The sequence below is a fragment of the Stegastes partitus genome, unplaced genomic scaffold, assembly GCF_000690725.1.
Source record: "Stegastes partitus isolate 25-593 unplaced genomic scaffold, Stegastes_partitus-1.0.2 Scaffold66, whole genome shotgun sequence".
NCBI classification, from domain to species: domain Eukaryota; kingdom Metazoa; phylum Chordata; class Actinopteri; family Pomacentridae; genus Stegastes; species Stegastes partitus.
The window spans coordinates 78,239-104,313 of NW_007577797.1; the positions used below are offsets into that span (position 1 = coordinate 78,239).

The following is a 26,075-nucleotide window of genomic DNA, read 5'->3' on the forward strand; positions in this document are numbered from 1 at the left end:
AGATGCCGTAAAATCTTGGAATTGTCTATTAAAGAGGCCAACGTATTCTTTTTAATTTGAATTTTTTTCATTTACGATTTTAAAAAAGTAAAAATATAAAGAGAAAAGCACAAAAGTTTGGCTGTTTAAAAGCCTACTGACTGTGTATGTGTTGCATTATGTGCAGCTCTTTAACTCACATTTACATTTTCCTGCTATAGTTCCTTAAAACTGATGGCAGCAGGTCTCATCTCAAAAATGAAACACTCAGACTAACTGTCCTTTTAGTTAGAATGACAAACATAGTGAGTTGCAGATGCGTAATCTGAGTTTTTTTTTTTCACTGAAAATCGCATTCAGTTCTTTGAAAGCAAAATGAGCGCCAAGAGCTCCTGAAGTCACAACATGCAAAGTCAGTTGTGTTCCTATTTTGAGTCACAATGAACCTTAGAGAGCCTGTCTTCATTACTGGCACAGACAAAAGACTAAATATTCAAATTTAATTCATTGCTGGGCCACTCTTGCGTTTCAGAGTGAGTTCGTGCAGTTCGACCTCTCGTGTTGATCAACTCTATTTGTGGAAAGAAGAAGTTCAAGCAAGGCGGCTATTTCTGCAAACTCCAGGGGACATACCGTTTTCTTCTTGATGTGTGTGAGTCCTATGAACTGTGTCAAAATGTGAGCCCGCCCCTCCACGCTGACTGCAAAACTCCCCAAAATATTTCCTTCTCTTTGACTCTCAGGAGAGCCGCCACTGTGTGTGTGTGTGATGGCAGTGAACAGCAGCAGGTTGTGGGTGTGAGATTGTCCTCAAACCTTCTTTTTTTTTGGTTTCAGTCACGCAGTCAGCCTCAGGCGACATGGTTGGCTGCGGAGTTCACACTGACTTCTTAGGCACAAAAAGGTTTGCTCATGTGAGCCTTTCACATTTTCTGCTCTTTGGTAAGTGGCTTTTCTGTTTCTACTTGACAAATATTCACAATTAACTGTTTAAGGAGAAAATTCCAAGTCGGTCGTCACCATTGTTTTTGTACAGTTTTCTTTCTTTTAGGAAATAATTCAATCTCTCATTCTGTTATCCCCACTCCAGGTTTTATGCTTTCTTATTTCACTCCACTCTCCCTGCATGCTCAAGTACGTCCAGGTAGGCTCACGTCACATTTTGTCACAACATTTTTTTGCTTGTTCATCAACATATTGCAACTCAAATATCAATGTTTTCTTCATATTGCGTCTAATAAAAAGTTTCCTCAGATGAAAAAAGCTTATTTTTGTGTTTAAAAAAAAGGACACAAATAAGACAAAAAGTAGCAGAGTTGGAGTTGGGTTTTTTCCATAGTGAGAGAATTCTTGTGAAAATGAAATATGCAATCTGAGCTTATTGATCTACTTTCACACGTCGTCCTTTTCGTATCATGTTCCAGTGAGGTGCAAGCCAAAGAACATCTCTGCCCAATATCAGCATTGTGGCAATCACTCGGGTAATAAATGCACGTTTGAGTCATACTGAGTTGAATCATCAGGTTTAAAATCAGATTAGAGGCAGTGAGACGTTCTGGTGTTATTCCTCTCTTACAGATGGAGTCCATGACTTAGACTGTTTCAGTAAACATAATTCACTTGGTAATATAAACTGTGTTTGGAAACCTGGCAAGCACATGTCCAAAAAGACATACACACTCATCATCCAGCAACAGTAAGAGAGTTGATGTTTTTCTTTTTCTTGCTTTACAAAACTAAGAAAAATGGTGATTTTATGATAACCGTGTAATTTGTCTCCTCCCAGGAGCAAAAATTACTGCAGAATTTGCCGCAACATGACTGAATTGTCTAAAGCCATCACAATATATAAAGATCAAAACCTGACCGCGGAGGTTTTTGAAAACAGGTCAGGAAACTGCACAAAAGCAGTGTTCAGAGGTTCACCAGAGCACTTGTGTAAGTCCACAGAAATATTTCTATGAGCACATTTTTATTTTATTTGTTTTTTTGTCATTAAAAATTTCTAATTAATATGAACATTGGATTTAAAAAAAACAACAACATAAAAACTATTTCAGTGCGATGTGGTCCTCCAAGTCGTGTGTCCTTCAGCCGTCACTCTGGAAGACTAGATGTGAACGTGGGCTGGAAACCGGAGGACGCAGAAGCCGTCAAGAATTACTCTGTGAGGTATAAAGCGGTGAGCAGCCCATCATGGAACAAGGTCAGTGTTAGATGCCTGTTTCATCAGCATGCATGGTTTTCAGTCCAGCTAATGTTTTCTTTTTCCATTAGTCTTCATGGGGTTAAAAAAAACAAAAAAACCAGCAACCAAGTAAAATCAAAGACTCAATTAAAAAAAACAAAAAAAACAAGGTAATGCAGGTAATTAGCCTTAAACCAAAGTGTTGCATGAAAGGTTAGTCTATTCAACAGTTGCTGGGATATTTCAGTGTGGACTGAAGTGGTGCAGCAACAGGCCAACACTGCCATCGCTACTCTGGGAAAGAAAAGGAAAAGATCTAGCAGCAATAGGGAAATACTGCAATGGTCAAAAACTGCAAAAAAATTGTCCAAATAACAGCAAGTATCTGGAAAATAATTATATTATTAGTTGATTTAAATACAGCAAAACAGAATAATTTTACGGTCACATGTCATGAAAGAACAAATAATTATCTGGAAAAATATAGTTTTTTAAGGTGGAAATTCTGTACACTTTTGCTCTGTTTTATTTACTTATTTACATTTAATTTATACTTTTACTTACTTTTGTACTATTTCACTTTGATTTTACTACATACCATCTGTCTTTAAGCAAAAACAGAGAACATCTGCAAAGTATCGGTTTAAAAAATATTTGCTATTTTTCAGTCCCTAATATTCATGTTTTTTTTTTCTTTCAAATAACATTAAATATCTGCAAAATAACCTATTTTGCTGTTTTAAATACGGTTTAAAAAAGGTGTAATTTTATAATCAAATGGTATAAAATAATAAATTATCATTTGCCAAAACAAACACACAGTTAACACGGAAATTAAGGTTTTTGTTTTTTGTGATTTTACTTGATGTTATTTGTAATTTAACAAAACAGGAAAATCTATAGAGTAGTAGTAAATTGTTCAAAATCTTTGACTAAAAACAGTAAAAATAAATAGATAATCACTTTTTACAGTGTAAACCCATGATGCTAACAAGTAAATACTGGACAGTACAAATTTACAGCGAAATAGTAGCATCTGTAGTTGGTCCTTCCTTTGTCTGTAAAATGAGTTCATCAACAACCCACAGGCCTTCTGTCAACTTCTAATCTCCATCAACTCAAAACACTTCTTTCTCAACCTTTACAGTTTGAATAACAGTAACAGGCCGATACATCAGGCTGATTAAATGCCAGTTTCAGGTAATCAGCATCGACTGATCACCACCTCATGAGGCTGGTAAACAAAAAAAATGTCTGCAGACCTGAAATAGCACATTGACGATACATGAAGTCTAAAATCAGCGGGGAACTTTGCAAAACAAAGCATACGTCACGAATCGAAATTAGCTGCTGCACAGAAACGTGTTATCAGATGATTCCATATACAGCAGCACAGGACACTGCAACACCAGATGTCAGCAGGTTCACCACATCAGTACAATGCTTGATTTTTAATTCATTCATTCATTAGTTGCTGCAGTTTTTAATTCAAGTAAGTGCACCGCAGACAGAGTGTAGATTTATTTAAGCCAACAGACAATATAACTGCTTATTTAAGTTCAGAAAATTTGTAGATGTTACTATTATTATCAATAAATTGTTGTATTTACAATATGATGTTGGCATTATACATCATCGGACATCCTGTTCTCTAACTGTCAGCATCAACAAACCCAAAACGGTTGATCGCTACTGAATATTAGTCATCATGAACTGACCTTTATGTGTGAAAGTGGAGGGCCCCTATCAGGCTGGGATGTTTTTAGATGCTGTCATCTGTGGCTTTGTGTATGTCTCTGCTCTCAGCTGCAGATGGATCAGCTGATTAAACAAAGATCATATAAATAAAACATTAATCTTGCTTCAATTTCTGTTCCGTTCACAGACAAATGCGACATCCAAAAATGAAAGCAGCTGTAGCGTGGACGATCTAAACTCCTCACTGGTCTACATCGTCCAGATTCAGTGCAACAGAAATAAAAAGTGCTCACAGTGCCCATGGAGTGAAGCCTACAGCGTCCCATCAGGTCAGCATGCTCTCGTGTGGTTTGGTTTGAGCTAAAAATAGTAATAATGAAGGCATAAATAAAGCTTCTATGTATTCGGTTAATAGTAGAAATGTGCTTCACTGAAAGGCTACAAGAACAGAAAAACATCAAATCAGAAGCTGAAAAGTGAAAAACATAAATGTCTCCTTTCAGAACTGACAACGCGTCCTGTTATTGTCAACCTTGAAGTTACTGACATCACAGAGAAAGAAGGCCGCCGGCGGGTTTCTATAACCTGGAGGGTAAATCTTCCTTTTAAGTGTCCCTAAACAGGAAGTATAGTGGGGGATAGATATCCTGGGTAGCCATAATTGATGAATTTATGACACTAAAATAACCCTGTTTGGTAGTTTCCAGCCAAAGAGCAGAGTGACGACTACTATGTGACCATCGAGAAGGCGTCAGGAGAGGCTCCACGTCAGCAGATGAAAACCTCTCAGCCTGAGATCACACTGATTCTCTCCTATTCGGCTTATCAGCTCGACATCAGCGCTGCCAACAATGCCAGCATCTCTCCAGCTGTAAGCCAGATAATACCACAGCGTGAAGACGGTCCGTACCCACCGGTTTCTCATTTCATCCAATATTTATTATCGCAGTGCAGACCTGACACTGTCTCCAGCCCAGAGTTATGAGATCTGAACAAAGTTTACGTCTGCAGGTATGAGAGAGGAGAAGCTGAACGTGACAGTCCACCACAACACGTCCTTCACTGTCTATTGGAAAGATGATCTCATCAGAACCTTTGTGTGCTACTCTGTGGAGTGGAGGGAAGAGGGGGAAAAGACAGTGTACATGTCTTTTTATCAGGATGCACAAAACAGCAGGACCTTGTTTCCTTTACCAGGTACGTCACTAGTCACACTGTTTCGCCAAGGATCTTTTGAAGGACTGACAAAATTGTGTTCCGAAGTAAGATTTCAGTAAAATTTTCATCCTGGAGCCTGTAGTGACATCCAGGTTGTGGTTAAGTTTAGCCAATAAGAGCACTTTAGTTAAAGGTAGGGAAAGATTAAAGAGCCCCTCCTGAGAAAATCAAGTTGTATTATTACCCCGTTAACATGTCCATATGGTGTTTTATGGTATGTATGGTGCTAGAAGGTATATCATGACTGAAATAAGCAGTTAACACCATGGCCGAACATTTTCACCTTAAAGCTGCAGTGTACCGATGACTAGCCAACTAGCTGGGTGGAGCTTTCTGTATCATTATTCTTCAGCAAAATCGAATTCTGGTGCAAACATTTATGGCTGAATTACTCCAACTCGGCACTGTGTAGCCTACAGTAGCTTTACAGTGTTTGAGCAGTCATAGGTGAGCTGGTATGCTCGAGCTGCAGCAGGCGGCATAAGGGTGGTTGGATAAAGAGGTGGGGACTTCATAGATCTGTTTTTGTGTAATTACTCTCACTGCCAGACGGGGCAGACAAACGTTCCACTCGGGAGTTTGCATACCAGTGATAAAAACTGTAATTCAGATGGCGTTATGTTTCCTGCAAAACGTATTTGCTGTTGGAGAGTTGCGTTAGCATGCAAAGATAATGTCGCGATTAATAATCATCCATCTTGGTTATTTCAATCTCCCAGAACCCCTGAAGCCTTACAAGAGATACAGCATCACTCTGCACACGCGACCGAACAAGGACACCTGCAACATGAAGCACATCAACAACAGTGAGAGCACCTACGGGAGCACACAGTTTTATTTCATGGAAGGACGTAAGTCTCTCTCTTCTCCAACATTTACAACACACATATCCTACCATCCACTAACACAACAGTTGGACTTCTTGGTATCATAAAGAACTCTGTCTTGATTTTCCCACAGCTCCTGCCAGGGCTCCCTCCAACATCAGCAGCTACAACAAGACGCTGAAGTCAATGGTGTTGCAGTGGTCGTCCATCCCAGAGGAGTACATCAGAGGATTCCTGCTGGGTTACATAATCCACTACACCGAGTACCACCAGCGGGGGACGAGCACTGAGAACAGTAAGTATCACACACTAATAACTGGAGGTAAACAGCTGCTTTGTTTTCTCTCGGTCTCCAGAAGTTCATGAACAACACAGTCTGCAGTCTTCACACTGAAAATTTCCAATGAGGTGTTAGAATCTGACACAGTAACACAGCTGTGAAATGTTGTTGTCATAAACATCTAAAAACTTGTTAGTTTGTCTGCTCAACAGTGTAATGTTATTCCTCTTAATATGACTGATCACACAGTCTTCATGCTAGCGTGCTGCTTGATTAGCAGTTATGGTACAAACATTAAAGGTAACCACGTTCACCATCTAAGTTGAGCCTCATTTAATAACAATCAGTCCAGTGTTTGTTGTTGTGTTTCTGTCTGGACCAACTGATCGACCAACAAATGATGTTGCATTTGTCACTTTAGTGCAACTTTAAAGCAGATTTGTCAAAGTGGTCGAGCTGCTCAATTCACCACATATGAATCTTTATGATGATTTTAACTTCCATCCATCCATTATCTATATACACCGCTTAATCCTCATTAGGGTCACGGGGGGCTGGAGTCTATCCCAGCTAACTTAAGGCGAAGGCAGGAGACATCCTGGACAGGTCACCAGTATATCACAGGGCTACACTTAGAGACAGACAACCAAGCACACTCACATTCACACCTACGGACAATTTAGAATCACCAATTAACCTCAACATGTTTTTGGACCTTGTGGGAGGAAGCCGGAGAACCTGAAGAGAACCCACGCTGCATGAGGAAAACATGCAAACTCCACGCAGAAAGATCCCAAAAGATCCTTGCAGCCCTATGATTTTAACTTCCCACAGTTAATAGGCATGATAGTGATCCTTAAAACTCTCTGCTAATGAAAACTGAACCTGCAGCATCTGTGCAAAACTTTTCTGGATGTCTCGGCTTGCATCCAGAGTAGAAGAGTGATATTCAGCAGCAGTGCAAAAACAAATGACGTTCAGCAGGAACAGATCATATGCAAAGAGAGCATGAGACAAGTAACACAACTAGCATTTAAAACATCACAACCTGCAGTATCCAGGACAGCAATGTAATACAGTGCGTCACTGATTGCACATAAAAGTGAAAGCAGCGCTCTGGATGACTAATAAACAATCGTGATCTCAATATTGGTCAAAATACTTGTGATTATCATTGTGACCATAATCATGCAGCTCTACGAAGAAGTATGTTTAGTTTTGCTGAGAACTTTCTCTCTTTGTGTGCAGATGTTACAGTGGATCCTGAGTTTAACAGCTATGAACTGTCAGATCTGAAAAGTGGCACAGCATACAAAGTCCAGATAGCAGGCTTCACCTCTGCAGGAGCAGGACTACGAAGCCCAGCAAGAATCTTCAAAACAGATGATGACGGTAAAGTCGTTCAACAACTTTAAAACTGTCACCAGATGGATTTTCTGATACTTCTAATTGACATTAAATTCTTTTTCTGGATTTTCTTTCACAGCAAATTTCAACGTCAGCAGCATGATCGCAGTCTTTGCAGTGATGGCAATCGTGCTAATATTTGGAACGCCGTTAATAAAAAGGTACGGCAGCCACCAACTCAAATTGATTGCGGACATCATGTGTAGATATCTATATATGGTTTATATCCACTCTGTTTAGAGCAAAAGCCGTCCTGTGGCCAAGCATCCCAAACCCTGGAAACAGCAATGCAATGCAGAAAATAGACGGACCCTGTGAACTGGTAAGTGCCGGTTTGTGCTTTCAGTACCTACTGTTGTGGAAACCTCAAGCTGCCAGCAGGACTATAAAGAGAATTTGTCTTCTGCAAACTTCTAGCTGCAGGTAAAGTTGTGACAGCACACACGAGAAGCCACGCTGTATAATGTAGAATGAGTATACTGTGCTATTTTTCCCTCAGGAGCTCCTTGAGGCCATTAACACTCTACAGGTGGAAGAATGGGACACAAACAGTCTTCAGATCGTTGAGAAAGAAGCTGTGATTCCTGCCAGCACGTTGCCATCAGCGTTACTCTGTGCTGCAGAAGACGAGGAAGATTCACCAGAAATGATTTGTGACTGGTTCCAAATGGACACAGACAGCGCAGCGGGAGAGATCTCACCTGAAGATACCACAGACACATTGTTAGAAACACAACAGACAAACATCCAAAACGCTCCTTTGGTCTTCTCAAGTGGATATACCACCATGGAGATGTTTCAGCAGGGGATGCCGCAGGGTTTACCGGTGAATACAGCCGCAACTGAAGCTGTGGAAAGCCAACCGGAGGACATGACTGTGTCAAAGTCAGGGATGGACTATCTAAGACAGTTCAGTACCAGACTTGTCCAAACTTGGCCAGTGAGCAGTCATCCATGATTTTGTGATAAAAGTTGGACTGCAGAGCGTGAAGAGCCATGATCACTACATGAAAGACTTCACAGAACCATTGTCGGTTACTCACGATGATGAGCAGTGCTGCTGTTTGGCTGTTGCAGGTCAACAAGGTTGATTTAGGCTTATACCATGAATAGCAATAACAAAACTGTGTTTAGTTCATGTAAATGTGAAAAATTCATCTGAAAACTTGGCATGCATGATGTTGAATTTTAGATACTGGATTTGGATATCTGGTGAGATTGTTATTTCTAACCAAGAGATTTTGGCAGATGGCAAATACCAATAAATGCACATATTTTTCTACCTAATTACAGAGAACATCAGGTCTCTTCTGTAGAGGAGCTAACATATCATTATGTACGGTGGCCAAATGACGTGCATATACACAAACGAGCTGCATGTACATGAATGCATTGCATAAACAGAAACGCGCTGCAAAAAGAAAACGCTGCATATCCACTCACACAACGGAAGTGCCCCAGGCCTCTAGGGGCAGTAGTGAGCTTTTCACCTGAGAGGCAGACAACGGTGAGCGAGACAGGTAACGTTAATTGAGGGAAAAGCCAACCCAGTCTCAAGGCAGCTCGTGAAATAGTCACGAAACTTAATATTATTATTATTATTATTAACAATATTATTATTATTATTTTTATTGCTTCGTGTCCTGGGACCTGATTTGCCCAACTTTCCGTGTTCCCCAGCATGAATTTCAAACCATTACATTTCAATTGGAATTAACTTTCGTCTCTGGGATATGTTTTTTACCTGCTAGACAGCACATTAGCTGTGATGTTTTTGTTGTTCTTTTCTTCCGACAGTCAGGCATTAACCAGTTTTACTGTTCTGGCCCGTCCACACTAATAACTATACAGATGTGTGCGCCCACACTGACCAACGTTAGTGTGGTCTGAAAAGAAGGACGCATGCAGGAAAACGCCAACCGGAAGATGTACTGTGATCGCAGCAAGTGTAAAGTGTAAGAGTACATCATATTGTGGCATTTTTTGTGTTTTTGTTACACCGGCAGTGTTTGGGGGAAATTTGTGCTCGTGCTAAGGCAACCCTGTTAGTGTCGACGCACAGCCTCGTCGAAGACCCAGAAGAGATCCATCCTACAGAGTCTGTAATGTTTTTGTGTGCACAGTATTACTGGGTTGGCTTTTCCCTCAACTAACAGTCCTTGTCTTGCTCGCAGTTATCTGCATCTCAGGTGAAAAGCTCAGTACTGCCCCTAGAGGCCTGGGGCATTTTTGTTGTGGGGCACTTACGTTGTGTGAGTGGATATGCAGGGTTTTCTTTTTGCAGCGCATTTCTGTTTATGCAATGCATTCATGTATATGCATGTCATTTGCCCCCGTCGGCCACCGTAATTATGCCTACTCTTGCTGTGATGGCCCACTGGCAGACAGAAAATACAACAAACATTTGCTAGACTAAACTTAAACGCCAAACATGGCACATTCAGAAGCATCACAATCATGAGATTGGGACAGATGGACGTGCGGGAAACTCAAAAACAAAATGCATCCAAGCTTGTCTTTTGCTGGCATGGAAGAATAAAAAAGTTTGGAGGCAGTTCGTGAGTTTGGTCAGACTTTCTTCAAAGTATATTCAGGCCCCCGGCACAAACAATACATCGTATTCACAGTTGAGTGTCATCAGCAAAGTGATGAACATTATTGCATTATTCTGACTTTCTGTCCCCCAAGTATAGATGCAGAATTTTACTGGAGCTTTATGGAACGCCAGAGTCCACATTAAAACAAAAAGCAAAGACTTCAGCAATTAAAGAAAATAACTGAATGAAAAGCTTCTTTATTGAATGTTTTTGGAAACAGATCAGATGTGTAGTTAGAGTCAAACTGAGGGGGATCATGTAGAATACATCCAAGCTCTTCAAAGACATTTTTACCAAACCTTTACATCGAGTCCCAAATGCAGTATCAAGCAGCCAATCACCCCGAAGCAAACCATCACACATCTCTGCAGTATCTACCAGGATACACAGATATATATATATAAAAACAAAATACAGTTCCTCACATACCGTCTGAATGCTTTTCACTAAACTTTCACCACGAGTTCACCACCAACTGAAGCCTTTTGTACGTAAAAGAGCAGGAAACTCAAATAAAAGCAACAATAAAATCAGTGGAATTTGGCAAAGATCGCCATAAAGTCTCTTTTTAAAAGTAAAACTTTTAAAACATAAGTCTCCACAGACATTTAAAAAAAACAAACATTGATCTCTGGGACCAGTTTGCAGACATTTTATAACTGAATCACGATACTGCAAACTGCAACATCAAAATTGACAGAAACAAAAGTCAAACCAGAAAACAAAGTCCAATGAATGTTTCGTCTATTCTGCTATTAATTACTAAGGACAGCTTACAATACTTTAATATAACATCTCATTAGACTTATCTATTCCACATCCTAAACAAATCTCCGTATTTTATTAGAATATTCTGTACAATCTTAGTCTAGGCACTTTTTGACCCTTCTGTGCTTGCATGCAGTTTGTTGACCTGTGACATTTCATGTTCAGCTTCATCCAGACTGCGAACAGCGTGAGCTTCTCACTTTCTCCAGTAAAATGAGCCGACAAACATTTTTCCAAACCGCTCATAGTTTTACAGTATAGGCCTGTGTCGATTGTGTATATAAAACAGTAAATAGTTTTTGTCTCACAGCATTACAACAATAGCAGGACAATGGAACATGAAACACTGTGATCTTGTCGCAACCACCAGCTGGAAATATAAAAAAAATAAAACAAAGTAAAATACATGTACACCCATACAAACAAAAAACAGGAACAAAAGCAATGTGTCCATCACGTCGACCAAATGAGAATTATTTATACAACACAGCAAGAACGTAATCTGCAGTCTCATAATTACAAGTCATACAAGTCAACTTCAAGTCATAAAATCACTGTAGATTTTGCAAAACGCCGCAGTTCCCATGTGATGAAGAAACATGGTGCAAAACAGGGAATAAAAGACACTTCACAGACCGCAAACATTCCTTCAACACACACACACAAAAAGGGCAAATGAGCATTTCAGCATCAGCAGAAGCCTCTTTTACTTAATCCCAACACTGAGGGCTCAACAGGAGGGACCCTGCATGTCTTGAAATTTGTATTAACTATGTAATGCTGCTTCGCTCAGTCAACGAGCAAACTAAATACGAGAAGTTGCTGTTAGAGTCACACAACAGACAGAGCAGGTTACACCCTACAAGGCTTCACGCCGACAGAAACTAATGTTACTGCACAAGATGAGAACTTAAAACATCCTGCATTAGGTAAAATGACACTGGCCTCCTAAGACTTGCAGGGTTTTTAGTTTTTGGTGTGATCAGACAGCAGGATGATCGGTGCACACATCCAACAGGCGCAGAAGCAAAACACAAAAAAACAACCCAGCAATGTTTAAATTCTTTGCTTCTCAGCCGAGATACAATAAGTCCAGATGTTTATATATATTACAATTATTATTAAATTCATGTTCGATGTATTCACAAACGTAGCTGACAAAATACACAGCATGAAGCACTTTCGAACTTAAAATTGAAGTCCTCTGTTTTTATATTCAGGCTACATCTACACGAATACGTTTTCCTTTTAAATTAGCTTTTTAAAATGAAACCGATCTCGATCCTGACTTTAGCACCATTTCTGAAATAATCTGTGTGCATACCAGTGTGTCTGAGAAAGCATTTCATGTGACCGTTCATGTCCACAGGGCATGTGGCTCCTGGTGTAAACATGAAGCAGGGGGCTGTTTGCTTAGTTATTACACTGAAATGGAAAGACCAGAGATTTCCTTCACTGCACAGCAGCTGCGAGTGGACAACAAGGTCAGCAACACCTGTAGTCTAATTAGTAACGTTCAAATAACCACCGATGTTCAAGGATGAAAACCGGTCAGGTGACAGGAGTGTGACGAATCATAAGCTCAACTAGGAGGTAAACATGGGGGTCTCAGTTTCTGACACTACGATGCAGCGCTGCAGTTTTAAAACTAAACCAGGGTTGTCAGTGTTTCCAAGTCGTTGCTTTAGGGGTCTTAAAATGTGAACGTAGCACAAGTTATGCATTTTAAATTAAAAAAGTATATTAGTATGGACGTAGCCTCAGTTAATAGCTGCAGACACAGATTGTCTTTAGAGGAGATTACATTTTTAGTTTGATTTAGAATAGTCGTACTTGCTATTTTTAACATTTTGCATTAAATGCTGCCTGAGGAAGTGTGCAAAGTTGAAAATCAGCAGTCCAGAGAAGCTTCCATTCGCAGCCTTTTTACATACATGGTGAAGACAAATGCCGCTAATGTTGGAGAAATAAAAGGCTTTCTGAACTAATAAAGTTCAAGGTTCATGTAAGTCAAGGGTGAAACCACAGTGAAATCCAGCTTCGAACTGATGGAGAAATGAATATAAACTTGGTTCTTCTTATGGGATTTCTGCCTGAAAGTGAGTCTCAGAGGATCTGTCGCTGATTCAGGCGTATGTTTCCAGTCTGTTGCGGCAGTCGTCTAGTATCTACACAGAGAGGACATCCGGGCCTGGGTTCTTCAAGCCAGAAGCATAAACTGGAGGAGAACACTGCAGGATCTGTACAAGATTACAAGTTCATTATGTAATCCAATTCAGCTGCCTTAAAACAAACACTGCTTTTTTTTCTCAATGTGTTTCGCTACTCTACAGTAGTTTCTGGGCTTGTAGTGTTCTGTGTAACTGAGTGCTCACTTGCCCTTTAGGCGGGACACTGAACTCGTGCTGAATTACAGGATCTGTGTTGCCAAGAATGTATCGCAAAGGAGAAACTCAGGAGATGACGATGAGAGAATTGTTAAGTGGTTATTCAGTGTTTATGCATGTATACGCACATGATGGGCGTTAGGGTTCTTTGCTGGAACAGGGAGTAGTTTCCACGGTGCTGTAACAGTCACTTGGTGCTGTGTGAATCCATGGAGACCTCCTCCTCGTGGTGAGTCTTGTAGCTGCCGTTGTGCTGAGCGCAGGGCGACGCCGTCATGTCCTCGCTCGGTGTGATCGAGTCTTCTCTGTCGCTTTCATACTCTTCCTTTTCTTCTCTGTCATAGTCCACCTCCACCTGAAATACCAACAAACAATAATTCCCTTATGGTTGAAAGTTTTTAATGCCTGGAAATACATCAGGATATTATTCACAACTGATGCTGATATACAGACAAACACTGAACTCCTACAGCATCCTACATGGTAGACTCATATTTTAATGCCCTGTGACCTCTGTTTGTAATTCATTTCTATAAAGCCTGGCCCACTGCAGAGCATTTCTCCTGCAGAGTGCTGATGCCACCAAACAGCACTCGGTTCAACACTGGTTTATGTAAATTTGCAGCATTAAGCTCCACAATTAAATGTGTCGAAGCAGTAACCACAGATGAGTCGTGCTCTTCTATGTTAGCTGCTGTCTGTTTACATAACCATTCCCTGTTTCAGTACAGTTCACTTCGTAGTCAGGGAGGCTTGAGACAACGTGTAAACTGTTGATGTTTATAACCTGCTATGGTGTTATTCTGAATTACTGTGTGTAAAACACAGCTAAAGTTTCAATGACAATATGTGAGTCAACTCGAGGACTTCTCCGCCAATTATTTCAATCATCTATCTTCCGAAAATCAGTACTGAAACTATCTTTCAATCTAGTTAATCAGTAACCACCTCGATGTCTAATCATCTGTACGGGGCTGATCTGAGGTGCATGCTGCGTCATGTCGTGTACATCCATCAGTTGTCAGTTATTTCAATGACACACAGAAAAGAAGCTTTGTTCTTCATCATTTAGAGACATTGTTGGGTTGATGCTCCATCTGCTGAACGCTGCTCTGCAAATGTTCTTCCTGCTGAGACTCTGGATGGAAGTCTGTGAGTCTAATAAGCCAAGTGCTGAACCATATGCAAGTTAGTCTGTACGGATGTAGCGCTGTGTGCACATATGTGCAGAGTTTAGAGGCATGCTAAGACCGGCCTATGCCAAAAACATGGACTGCACTGCACTTACATAGTGCTGATCCAAAACGCGCTTTACAGTGCTTCTCATTCTCCCTTTCACACACACCGATGTCAGCAAAGCTGCCATGCAAACTGCTCGCCTGCCATCGAAATCAACCTCAGTGTCTTGCCCAAGGACACGTCGGCATGCGGAGGAGCTGCACATTCAACTGCCAACCCTGCAATTAGTAGACAACCAGCTCTACCTCCTGAGTCACAGTCTTATGTCTGGGGAAGATATCTTCATTCACATAAATGAAAACACAAGCACACATGCAAAGAATTTGAGAGATATCTTTTGTTGAAAACAGGACCAGATTTCAGATTCAGAGAATTCCTGAATTCAGACATCTCAAGTTCAGGTAGTCAGTGTTCATGGAAGTTGCTTGAAACAGGTAGAGAACCTGGTTAACTAACGAGGGAGGAATGCTTGACTACAACGACAGCATTCAGTCATGTCTTGGTTAACATTCTTGTTCAGAACACTGGCCATAGGGAGGGAAGGCAGAGAAGTTCATTATGCAGCATCGGGATGTTTCTATCAAAGTTTTGAGACATTTTTAACAGCTGCAGGTCTGCAGTAAGTAAATACAAATGAAGCTCACAGGGAGAAGTTTGCTTTTAGAACGTGTTTTGCTGGCAGTATCACTTGAGAAAGCTGTGAATAAAGTGACAGAATTGACGGAAATCTTCAGCGTAACTACAACAAACAGAATTTTGCAAGATGCGAGCGGTTTTTGAGGAGAACATTTGCTCAGCTGTCGTTTGTCTAACAAATGTTCCGATTGTTATCAACAGTAAAGATGAAGCGGGACAAGTCTAAAATGTGTCACCTTTTATCTCTCAGCTATCATTTGGGGAGATCTCTGTAGTACTCGTTCAGAAGTAGGGCATTTGTGGTTGGACATTCACGTTGGGGAGGAGTGGAAACATTCAGCAAAGAAACAAGGTTACTTCGGGGAAATGTGTTGAGGGCATTTAGTAGACACATAGCTATTGCCTCTTTAATGCTTTTCTTCACAAATTTGATCAATTTTTAAGTATTTTTCTTCCAAACCATTATTATTTGTGACTGAAGCGTGAGATTTGTCACCTTCGTTGGCTTGGCTTTGCTCTTCATCCTGTCCTCGTCTTTGCGGCTCCTCTTCCTCGATGTGGACCGTTCCTTTCTGTCCCTGCTGCCCGCCCTCCTCTTCTCCCTCTTACCTCTGGAAGAAGTCGATAAAAACTAAACCACTGATATTTGCCATGCACACATATCCACTGACAGACACAGGACTTTGGTGGGATAGGATGTGATAGATTTACCTTTTTGGTGAAGGTGACCTGGCTTTCCTTCGAGGGCTCCTGGACCGATCTTTACTCCTCCTTTTGTGGCCTCTGAAAACAAACACATTAACCTGATTAAGTGCGTTCGCTGAAACAACAAGAGCCAAAATCCTGAGCTATGTTACAGGTAACAGCCTGCTGTTTTAAAAAGTTTATAAAATAGGATCAGTTTATCATTTTTCTCCACAATACTGACCCCTACTGCCAAAGACAAGAACAACAAGATGCTATTACAGTTCACAGGGCTCCAGACTGCGACCAAAACAATCCTTTTTTTTAAGGGTGTGCAAGTTAAAATTTCAGGCGGTCACATTGGTGCGAGTGCATAACGGTCATTAACCTGTATTAGTGTCGCTGTAACTGGCACAGGAAGCTACTGTGTTAACCACAGTGGTAGAAAATAGTACTTTTATTTAACTTTGGTGTCCTGCTGTATTTAAGCTTAAAAATGGGGTTTTCTCGTGAAAAACGGAGCCCACCTGCATTAGCTGTTTTTCCCGCTCATAGAAAAGGGCGCATGTTAAAAACATCACTCTGTTTCATTTTGGACAAATCTGACATTAGAACTCCCTCGTTTACTCTTTATTTTTAGGCGCACATCGGTCTGAGCACTGCAGACACCAGCAACATCTCCCACAGCCTGCTATGTGGGGTGTTTAAGAAACATCAGTAAATTGTAGTGTCTATCAATAAGAAAACATTCAGCAAGTCCTATGTTTTGCCTGTGACAAGGTGGGAGGTGCAACCAAATGAGAAAGTTAGTCTGGAGCCCTGGTTTATCAGCCACCTGCTGTATTAAAAGGAATGTTATCTTTAAAACAAACAAACCCAAAACCAAAAAAACCCAAAACTATTTATCACAGCCAGAAACTGTAAAACAAAACAAAAAAAAAAAAAACTGAAAGATTTATTTGATATTCAGCTTTCTAGCAGTCCAGAATTGCACATCATGACATGTCAAATCTAAAATTAACTAATGAACCATTTGCACCAGAAAAAAAAAAAAAAACTGTCACGAAAATTCAGGAACTTTTGAGCTCAACTGCAGGCTGTGTTTACACAGAGCAGACAGGAAGAAGGAAGGAAACATTAAAAATCTAAGTAGTAAAATATCTATAGTATGTAGAGTCACTATCAGTAACATGATTGAAATTTGTAGAAAATAACAAAACAAAAATGTTTTTTGGGATTTTTATTATGATTGATGTCATTTTAACTGTGTCACACTGCACACAAGATATTTTAGAGTTTTCTCTCCTTTTGGCCATAGTTGTGCTGTTTCCACAGAGGTGCAGGACTTTATAACACAATGAAAAATGAACCCACAGTGAGAAAAATGTGACAAAATTTGCCATAAGAAACTGCTTCAGTGGGTTAAAATATGGTTGGTCTTTTCCTGAATTCTGTTGATCTCTTAGATGCAAAATATAGAAACAACTGCAGCTGCTAATGTCTACTAGTGTCTGTCACAGTAACACAACAGGAGCAGCCTTCAAATGAACCCTTGAAATGTCGTGGGCCATCAATGATAGACCTTCTCCATCTTCTACATATAGTCTTTGGTCCGTCATACCTCGAGCGACTCCGGCTGCGTCTCCTGTCTCTGGAGCGAGAGCGCCTCCTGTGAGTGCCTCGGGAACCGTGGGAGTCAGTCGCCGGCCACGACCTCTGAGACGCTCTGTTCCAACAAGACGGAGAAGCTGTTACTGTCTGAACACCATCACCATCACAACATCAAAAACATGAACTCCAGAGGATGAGTGGGGCACCTGTGTTTCGAACGAGATCTTTTCCTCCTTGTTCTCGAGTGTGATCGTGAGCGTGACCTCCGCGATCTCCTCGACCGACTGGATGAGCGCTTCTTCGTTTCTGTCGGAGCACGAGCAGTCTCAGTGTTAAAATGCAGCACAACTTCAGGTGTGTCACAGAAACCTTCCTACATGCAGCAAGTCAACCTGTTGTACCTGGTTCTATGGCAGCAGCGATGGTAGACTGGGCTTCCCTCACCCTCTTCATCACACTTTCTAGCTCTTTCGCAGCAGCCTGCGGTGTCAGCTCTGGTGGTTTTACTATGGCATTATTGGAATGATTAACCCTGAAAGACAGTAAACAATCCATCGATTCACACAAAGCACCCAACAGTATTATGTTCTCTTTACTTATTCAGGACTAGTATGAGTAAAAAATGAACTTTTAAGAACAAGCACGTACTTTAGGGGCCTGTCTCCAAACATGACTCCGTTGAAGGTCAGGGCTCTGGCCACGGACTCCTGCTCAACAAACTCTACGAAGGCGAAACGTGTTGGCTGGGTCTCATCTCCAGCCATACGCACAAACTTTACATCTCCCACCTGTTTAAAGAACTCCAACAGCTGCTCTGCAGTGGTGGTCTGTGGAAGAAAGATCAACTAAATCAGAAGAGAGCTAAAAGTCCTGAGGTCCAAAACCACAACGGGGCTGTTCAAATGAAAGATGTCAAACACAATAAATATTTGTTTCATGATTACACTGGCGAAGAAAACCGTGCATCACCTGTATCAATCAATATATACCATTTGTGTGCATTATGGCTGTTCATAACAATACAGTAACTGAAATAACTACCAACACCAGTTTTCTGTTGTGCAAAAACAGAAGGTCACAAGGAAAATATTAAATTTTCCGATGATTAGTCTGTAATCTCCTTCCTAGTGTATTTACTATTTAATCCTTTACAACCATATAAAGTTTGCCAAGAGTGATGCTGGAATCACAGCCGCCGTCGATGCCTACGTGTTGGAAAGATGTATAATGGACACACTATAGCCTACAGCAGACAAGAGAAAACACCTAAGAGAAAACTGAATTCAGTGTTTGTTAAGTATGTTCAGGACCTGCAGATACACGGTTTATTTCAGTGACTGACAGGGCATGGTGTACTCCTCTGCACTTGAAGGTGTCATTAATCTTCTTTTACGGTCACACAGAGCTTAAGAACAAATAGTTCCCCACACGCATTACTAGGTGTGTAATTTGGTTGCATCTGTCCTCAATAATTACAGTCAGCTAGACAGACGAGTGGAACAAGGAAGCCGGCACGATCTAATGAATGAAGGAAATGCTTGTTGGAAAAATGATGACGATGGTTGCTACAGAAAACACAGGGCGGGTCTACATATTCAATCACATGAAAAAAGACCAAAACCAACAATGAACTGATCTTACTAGGGGTGTGCATCTCTATCTTAAGAGGCGATCCGATATGAATCTAGATACATGGGTTACGATACGATTCACTAACGGTACATTTTAATACGTTACGATTCGATGCGATGCAGCTTGAATCGATTTGTGTGGTGAAAGAAATTAAAGAGAAATTTATCAGGTCAGAACAATGTCATTGTTTGTTTTTCAAATACACACAGACAAGACAGACTGTTGCTGTATTAAACATGAGAGAATATTCACATTGACCTCTTCAGTATATTGCAATCCATAAACGTTGCAAGCTGCAAACATTTAACGTGGCCTCAATTTGTTCTGATGCATTTTATCAAACCAAACTAATGTTCTGCTCTGTGTGTGTTTCAGTGAACAAACCCAAGTTAAGCTTCAAGTTCTGCACTGGATCTCTGACACTGAATGCACAGACTAACACACAACACAACACAACACAACACAACACAACACGCTTGTATGTTGTGGGTTTTGCTTGGTCAGACAATAATATGTTTTGTGTGTTGTTATTAAACAGGCAGCATGTGTCTGTGTTAAGTTGTGACTATCAGCAGTTGATCTGGGCGTGTTTCCTGAATAACCATCAGGTGGTTAACAGCTGGCAGAATGGAAAAGATCAATAGGAATGAAGATGATCCTAGTCGAGCTGATCAATAGCACAATACGCAGAACATCAGACTCATATTTTCACCACTGGTCTACATGGTTTCAAATCCTCTCAACGAACTTGACAAATATGTTTTTTATTTTGGCCAGCCATTTGGTTTTGCTGTCTGTAGATGATACTGACATGTATAGAGACTTCATTAATGTTTGCGTTTTTTGGCGAATTCTTCTTCATGTATTATCTTTATCTTCACACACAGGCAGGTCTGGTCGAGACGAACATGTGGACGGAACATCTGGAGCCTAAATACAGCAAGCATCGCTAGTTAACGTGGAACACCGGTGCTGTTGGCCATGCTGTTGTGTTGCTGTTGCTAGCAAACACGTTAAGTGAACGTTAATTTCATCACAGCAGAAGTCTTGCGAAACTGGAGCAGCCATATTTAGCAGCAGAGCTCCAATCAACCGACTCATAACTTTACAACCAGACATTGACCACTCCACCGCAGATACAGATCAATCCAGACGTCCGCAAATCGATGTATTTATATCGTGAAAGTTAAAATTGATTTCCCGTTCGTATCTGTGAATCTTTACACCCCAAGATCTTACAAGTAGGCAGTTTGTCGATTTAAAGGCTGACAGCTCCTTCCTCTGTGCCACAGAGTTTCACATTATCCAAAAATTATTAAAAATGATGCTTTTAGGGTCGGTTGGTTGTGAGTGTAAAAGGTCTGAAAACGTTCAAAAGTCAAAGCTTATGTGTTTTTGAACACTGAAGCACGCAACCATATTCTAGACGACCCTAAAAGTGTAATATGACCCCTTTCAAAGCACATGAATGAGCAACGTTGTGAGCATAATCACTGGAATTCATTTTGAGTCGATCCCACGTAAGCAGTTCTGCTGTGTAAATATCGACTGGAGCATCAAACCCAGGGCATAAAACAGTCCCTACTATATAGACTATTTACTTCTATTTGAGTAACGCACGCTTAAAAACAACAACGATCAACAGTTTGAATACAACTTGTTACAGCCCTCAGTGCTGAATTTGTATGTAGGTAGATTGTGAGGTTATTTTTTTTTCCTCTTTTCAGGTGACGCCCTGAAAAGCAGCAGGAGTGGCCAAGTCCATCTGTGGCCACTCTGCTGTCAGCGGGCCTGACCAGCAGCTGGTGAGCTGTGTGGTGTCGGTGCCTTTGTCTTGCCTTAGCCAGGCGTGTGTGGTGCGCATCAACCTTTGGATCGGCTTCATCACTGTTATTAAGAAGCTTGCTTTAAATTAATCTGTTATTGCTTTAATTGCAAATATTTTTTTTGTTACCGAGTCAGTTTCCTCTGAGGGAGGGTTGGAAATCAGTCTGGTATTGGTAGAGAGGGACCAAAAAATTAATCTTCAGCCTCATCTTTCAGCTTAGACTTTTTTGTAAAATAGAACATTCAGACTATATGGCATATATAAAACTAAAGCACGAGAGAGATTTCAAATCTTTGTACTTAATGCAGTGTTGCTGTGAATACTAAGTATGTATTCTGGAAGACGAAACAGCAGATCGCTTCCCTCATCCTTACCAGCACGTCAATCAGGCTAGGTATATGATCAGACATTATGTTACCTGTGAGTTCAAGTTGCCGACATAAACCGTCCTCCTGATCTCATCGATTTTTGAGGGATCCACATTTCCGATGAGGGGGGGCTGGGAGGATGCTGTCGAGTCGAGAGCAGCTGGCATCCGATTCACTAAGGGAAGGTTCAGCTGCAGGTGTAAAACACACACAGACACACACACACACACACAAGGGGTGTTTAACTTGCATGACTTTAGGAGAAGACAAGAGAAGGACCAGATGCTGACTCACATTCTGCAGTGGAGCTGGAGTAGGTATTGGCAGCAATCCCCCGCCAGGAATCAGACTGGGTACCGGGGCAGCAGGTGCCAAAAGTGACAAAGCCTTGGCCTCTTCTGGGATTTTCCCTGCAGGACAACAGCAGATATTAGCGAAGGCAATAGAAGGACTCTTCCCTCTGTCTCCTCTATGTCTGCACAATTAGCCCACTGTATTCTAGAGAGAAAGAGAGCATACACTTCCCCATACAGCCTACAAGTGTTCTACTGTCTACTCATGGTATACTGGAGACCGAGCATCCTTACTTTGCTTGTTATTAAATTCTCAGTCAATCAGAATTATTATTTTCAATCAAGTGCAAATTTTTTTTTAAACTTAAGTCACAAACAAAAGAACAGTGATTTTTTTTTTTTTGTCCTTGGTCTCTTTTCATAGATCAAAAAAAAAGAAGAAGAAGAAGAAAAAAAAAAACACAATGCAGAGAATGAGTCAACACTTTGATGTATGGGTCACCTGTACTGGAAACATATTGGTCATGAACCATACGATATCAAGCATGGGCGCTTTTCCGTGGGGCGATCGTTTCGCAGTGTTGGAAAGGTGTGCAACACAAGACAACCCCAATGGCTGCATCACTAATAGCACACAGAACATCAGATACAGAAAAGAACAACAATTTTAAGAACTGTAGGAAAGGTTAGCCAAAAACTTAGCTATTTATAAAAAAAAAACAACGAATTAGGAATTTTGCTCATTCCACTCTGGATTCTAATCTGCTTCTTTGCTGGAGAAGAAGTTAACACTTATAAAAGACACAAAACAGCTACAAATCCATTTCATTACAGCTGTAGGGACTGTGCATGTATTACAGTTGTTTAACACGACAGGTTTCCTTCTAGTGCTAGGAAATATATTTCAAAACACAGCATTCACGACGCAAATGGATGTCACCAAGAGAAAATGATGCTAATCTGTGTCATTACTAAATACAAAACATCCATATCAGAGGCGTAGTGTAGTAATGTGAGGGAAATGATGCCTTCTACTACAGACTTGAGTACAGATCAGAAGAGCAAACATAAGTCTAAAGATTTTATGTTCAAATGAGATAAAGGTTTCATTACTGGGTCTCACTTTTTCGCAAAGACTAGCCCCTCACTACGGTGTGGGAGACAAGAGAGTAAAAGTGTTAGTGATCCTCCTAACATCCCATGTGTGATACACATCCCACCGGTATGCCGTAGCAACCTGGACAGAATTCAATCACACACAAGCTGCAGCTGTAGCAGAAAGAGAGAGGGGGGAGGGGGTTGGACAATAATCAAAACAACAAACCAAAATAACAAATATAAACACAACGCTAGAGATAAGCAATACTGCAGTTTCTTTTTTTCTTTTTTTTTCTAGATAGAGACAGTAGAGAGTGGACAACATGGGAAAGTATGAAAGGAAACAAACCAAAAGAAAAGAAAAATAAATAAAAGAGACAAGGTGTCCATCTTGGAAGGTTCAGCGGGCTATTCTCCTGGTCACATTCCCCCCTTGAAGGCTGCGTTGGCCCGATCGGGGATAGTGGCTTGGAAAACAATGCCTGACTCAGGCTAGTGTAGTGTAACAGCTGGGCCAGTCTAGTCATCTGATATGCACACATAATCACACAGAAAAAACATACAAAACCAAATTAATAAACTCAGTAGCCATCCAGCACCAAGTCACGTGGACAAAAAAGCATCAAGTTAGAGGTGATATCATTTTGACTGTACAGAGGCACTAAAGGGGAGGGGGTTTTAAAGAAAAGGAGCACCAAAAATGAAAGAGAGAAAGTAGGGAGGATAGGGGGGGCATGGACATATTGAGTAATTTCCAAACAGTAATGAAAAACCTACTAGTTCCAGTGTTTACAGTGAGGTGAGCCTACATAATGCAGCTTCTAAAACATTCATGTTATCAGTAGAAACCACCTTGTGACACCAAACAGAAACCTGGACTGGGTGCTTTGGGATTTTTTTTTTTATCTATCTAGGGTTGCAGTGAGGCGATACAACCCATCACCTGTAGCAAATACTAGTGACAGGAAAAAAAAATGGCTGAGATCAGAACTAACCAGTGGCACAACTTGCCAATTTTTCCATGTGAATGAGAGAGGAAAAAAACAAAAACAACAACAACCCAGAATTCAACCCAAAAAAATACCAAACGACTGAATTCAAAAGGAGCAGGCCATACATAGCAAAACTGAGACATGTCATTGTTATTTGTTTGAACGAAACGGGCTGCACTCACCTTCCGCACATGGCACTACTATCAGAGCTCTGTCAATAAAAACAGTATTGGTGAGATGTTGCGCCACACCAACACTGGAAGGCTCTCGGTACTTTATGTAACACACTTTGGACGAGAAAGACAGAGGAGCATTGCTGCGGAAGAGGGAAAAAAGGCAGAGAAAAAAAAGCAGGTTAGTTATTTATTACGCCATTTAGTCATGTTGGTAATAGGCCGCACATCCGCGGTTTTGCCTAGTGAGTCATGCCGCGACAGGTTTCTCTTACTCGGGCGGGTAGAGCCGCAGCTCCTCGATGTCTCCCAGGAAACCGAACAGAGTGCGCATCTGCTCGCTGCTCACGGCCGAGGACAGGTTGGTGACCTGGACGACGGCGGTCCCCGGTATCCCGCTCATTGTGCACATTAGTGAGTACGACGACAATCTCTGAGTGTGGTATTTGTACAGTATTTATTTTTCGGTGACCCTACTCGGTGCAGTACTCATGGCGGCCGAGCGAGGAGCTTCACGGTCTTCCTCTCGCTTCATGACAGGCTTTCACTGTTGGGGTGGAGGTGCACTACCGCCCCCTGCCGCATCACACTGTGCATTACAAACACCCCGGACCAAACCACAGCTCACAGGAAAAGAAGGAAGAAATATAGAAAAATAAGGAAAAAAAGAGAAAAACAGACATTAAGGAGATTATTGTACATAATTACTCAAAAAGTATAAATATTAAGCTTAGGTATCGTTTATTATAATATTATTTATTGCTTACCAGAGTCATTTAAAAATTAAGCTTAAGATGCTACAATATATTATCCAAATTTGCCAAACAAGTTTAAATATTAGGATTGAGATTCAACAACATTTTTTATGATACAAATTTATGCTACAGGTTCGAATAGATAGATAAGATAGAACTTTATTGATCCCTTTGGTTGGGTACCTCAGGGAAATTGTTGAAATAGTGTGTTTAAGGTTAAGACTATACAATAATATTTATTAGACAAAATCACCAAAGTAATTTAAATGTTATGGTAAGACCATACTATGAGCAAAAAATAAATGTATATTTGATTCATTTTTATTTGAATTTGTATTACTAAGTTTGAACAATTGAAATAAAATTAGAATTTCTCAAACTTAATGGTGACAAAAGTTTGAGTATGAATCACATTATTTGAATTTTTACTGACTAAATTAAAACTGTATTCTAATATTCTTAAAGCCGAATGTATTATTTGGAAATTTATTTCACTTGCTCTGAATTTGAGTTTGATCCTCACTGAAAATTAAACTTCTTACATTCAGTTTTTACAGTCAAAATTCAGTTTCCTGAAATTCAGAAATTTCCAATTCTAACTCAGGATTCAAATAAAATTTTTGATTATAATTATTCAAGCTGAGCAATCCAAATTCAAATATAAATGATTCCAACTCAGTTTTTGGGGGCACAAATTTCTGTCCATACCCTGCATATTTACTTATACACATTTACCTGACTGCTTCATATATTAGGATTACAAACCTACAACATATTATTTTATACACATTCACCTGAATTATTTAAATATTAAGATTATAACTCAACAATAATATCCATCCATCATCTATACACCACTTAATCACACAGCTGGAGTCTATCCCAGGTGACTCAGGGTGAAGGCAGAACCAAGCACACTCACATTCACACCTACAGACAATTTAGAATCACCAGTTAATGTCAACATGTTTTTGGACTGTGGGAGGAAGCTGGAGACCCTGGTCAGAACCAACAATAATATATCCATCCATCCATTATCTATACACTGCTTAATCCTCACTAGGGTCGCGGGGGGGCTGGAGTCTATCCCAGCCGACACCCTGGACAGGTCACAATAATATATAAAATACAAATTTGCCTGACTAATTTAAATGTTTGGGCTAATACCTTATCATATACAGAAACTCAACAAATTCAAAGAGTGCGGAGAGAAGGAACTCCCTCTCATCAGGAAGAAACCTCGAGCAGAACCAGACTCAGGGAGAGCTGCCATCTTCCTCGACACAGACCTGCTGAAAGTTACATCATCGCGTCTGTAAAAAGAAACAAAACTACTGAAAAGGAGTGACATGTTGGCCTGAGGGTGGCATCAGAGGTGAGGATATGTCATTACAAAAATAGAATAAAGACAGAAGGA

General features: G+C 40.6%; 2 protein-coding genes across 5 annotated transcripts; one reads left to right on the forward strand and one right to left on the reverse strand.

Moving 5' to 3' along the window:
• Positions 1-745: 745 nt before the first annotated feature.
• On the forward strand, positions 746-8,884 carry LOC103353259 (interleukin-31 receptor subunit alpha). The gene is made up of 16 exons (XM_008276138.1): positions 746-921; positions 1,070-1,123; positions 1,404-1,460; positions 1,558-1,675; positions 1,766-1,917; positions 2,040-2,185; positions 4,053-4,194; positions 4,369-4,457; positions 4,566-4,767; positions 4,877-5,062; positions 5,803-5,934; positions 6,044-6,205; positions 7,439-7,582; positions 7,677-7,758; positions 7,838-7,919; positions 8,097-8,884. The coding sequence occupies exons 1-16, from the start codon at positions 840-842 to the stop codon at positions 8,553-8,555; spliced, it is 2,289 nt and encodes a 762-aa protein (XP_008274360.1). The 5' UTR covers positions 746-839; the 3' UTR covers positions 8,556-8,884.
• Positions 8,885-10,361: 1,477 nt separating this feature from the next.
• srek1 (splicing regulatory glutamine/lysine-rich protein 1) lies at positions 10,362-24,451 on the reverse strand. Of its 4 annotated transcripts, XR_519995.1 has the most exons (12): positions 24,179-24,451; positions 23,913-24,046; positions 21,642-21,757; positions 21,398-21,538; positions 18,168-18,346; positions 17,921-18,051; positions 17,726-17,825; positions 17,530-17,634; positions 15,936-16,007; positions 15,721-15,835; positions 13,478-13,704; positions 10,362-13,202 (listed from the first exon to the last, which is right to left on the reverse strand). XR_519995.1 is itself a non-coding variant. In XM_008276139.1 (11 exons), the coding sequence occupies exons 1-11, from the start codon at positions 24,313-24,315 to the stop codon at positions 13,537-13,539; spliced, it is 1,398 nt and encodes a 465-aa protein (XP_008274361.1). In that variant the 5' UTR covers positions 24,316-24,451; the 3' UTR covers positions 10,362-13,536. The 4 variants fall into 4 exon arrangements, 3 of the variants coding, with proteins under 3 accessions (XP_008274361.1, XP_008274363.1, XP_008274362.1); XM_008276139.1 differs by having other exon boundaries at positions 10,362-13,704; XM_008276141.1 differs by lacking the exons at positions 23,913-24,046; positions 24,179-24,451 and adding exons at positions 22,143-22,264; positions 22,764-23,259 and having other exon boundaries at positions 10,362-13,704.
• Between the last annotated feature and the right edge of the window lie 1,624 nt (positions 24,452-26,075).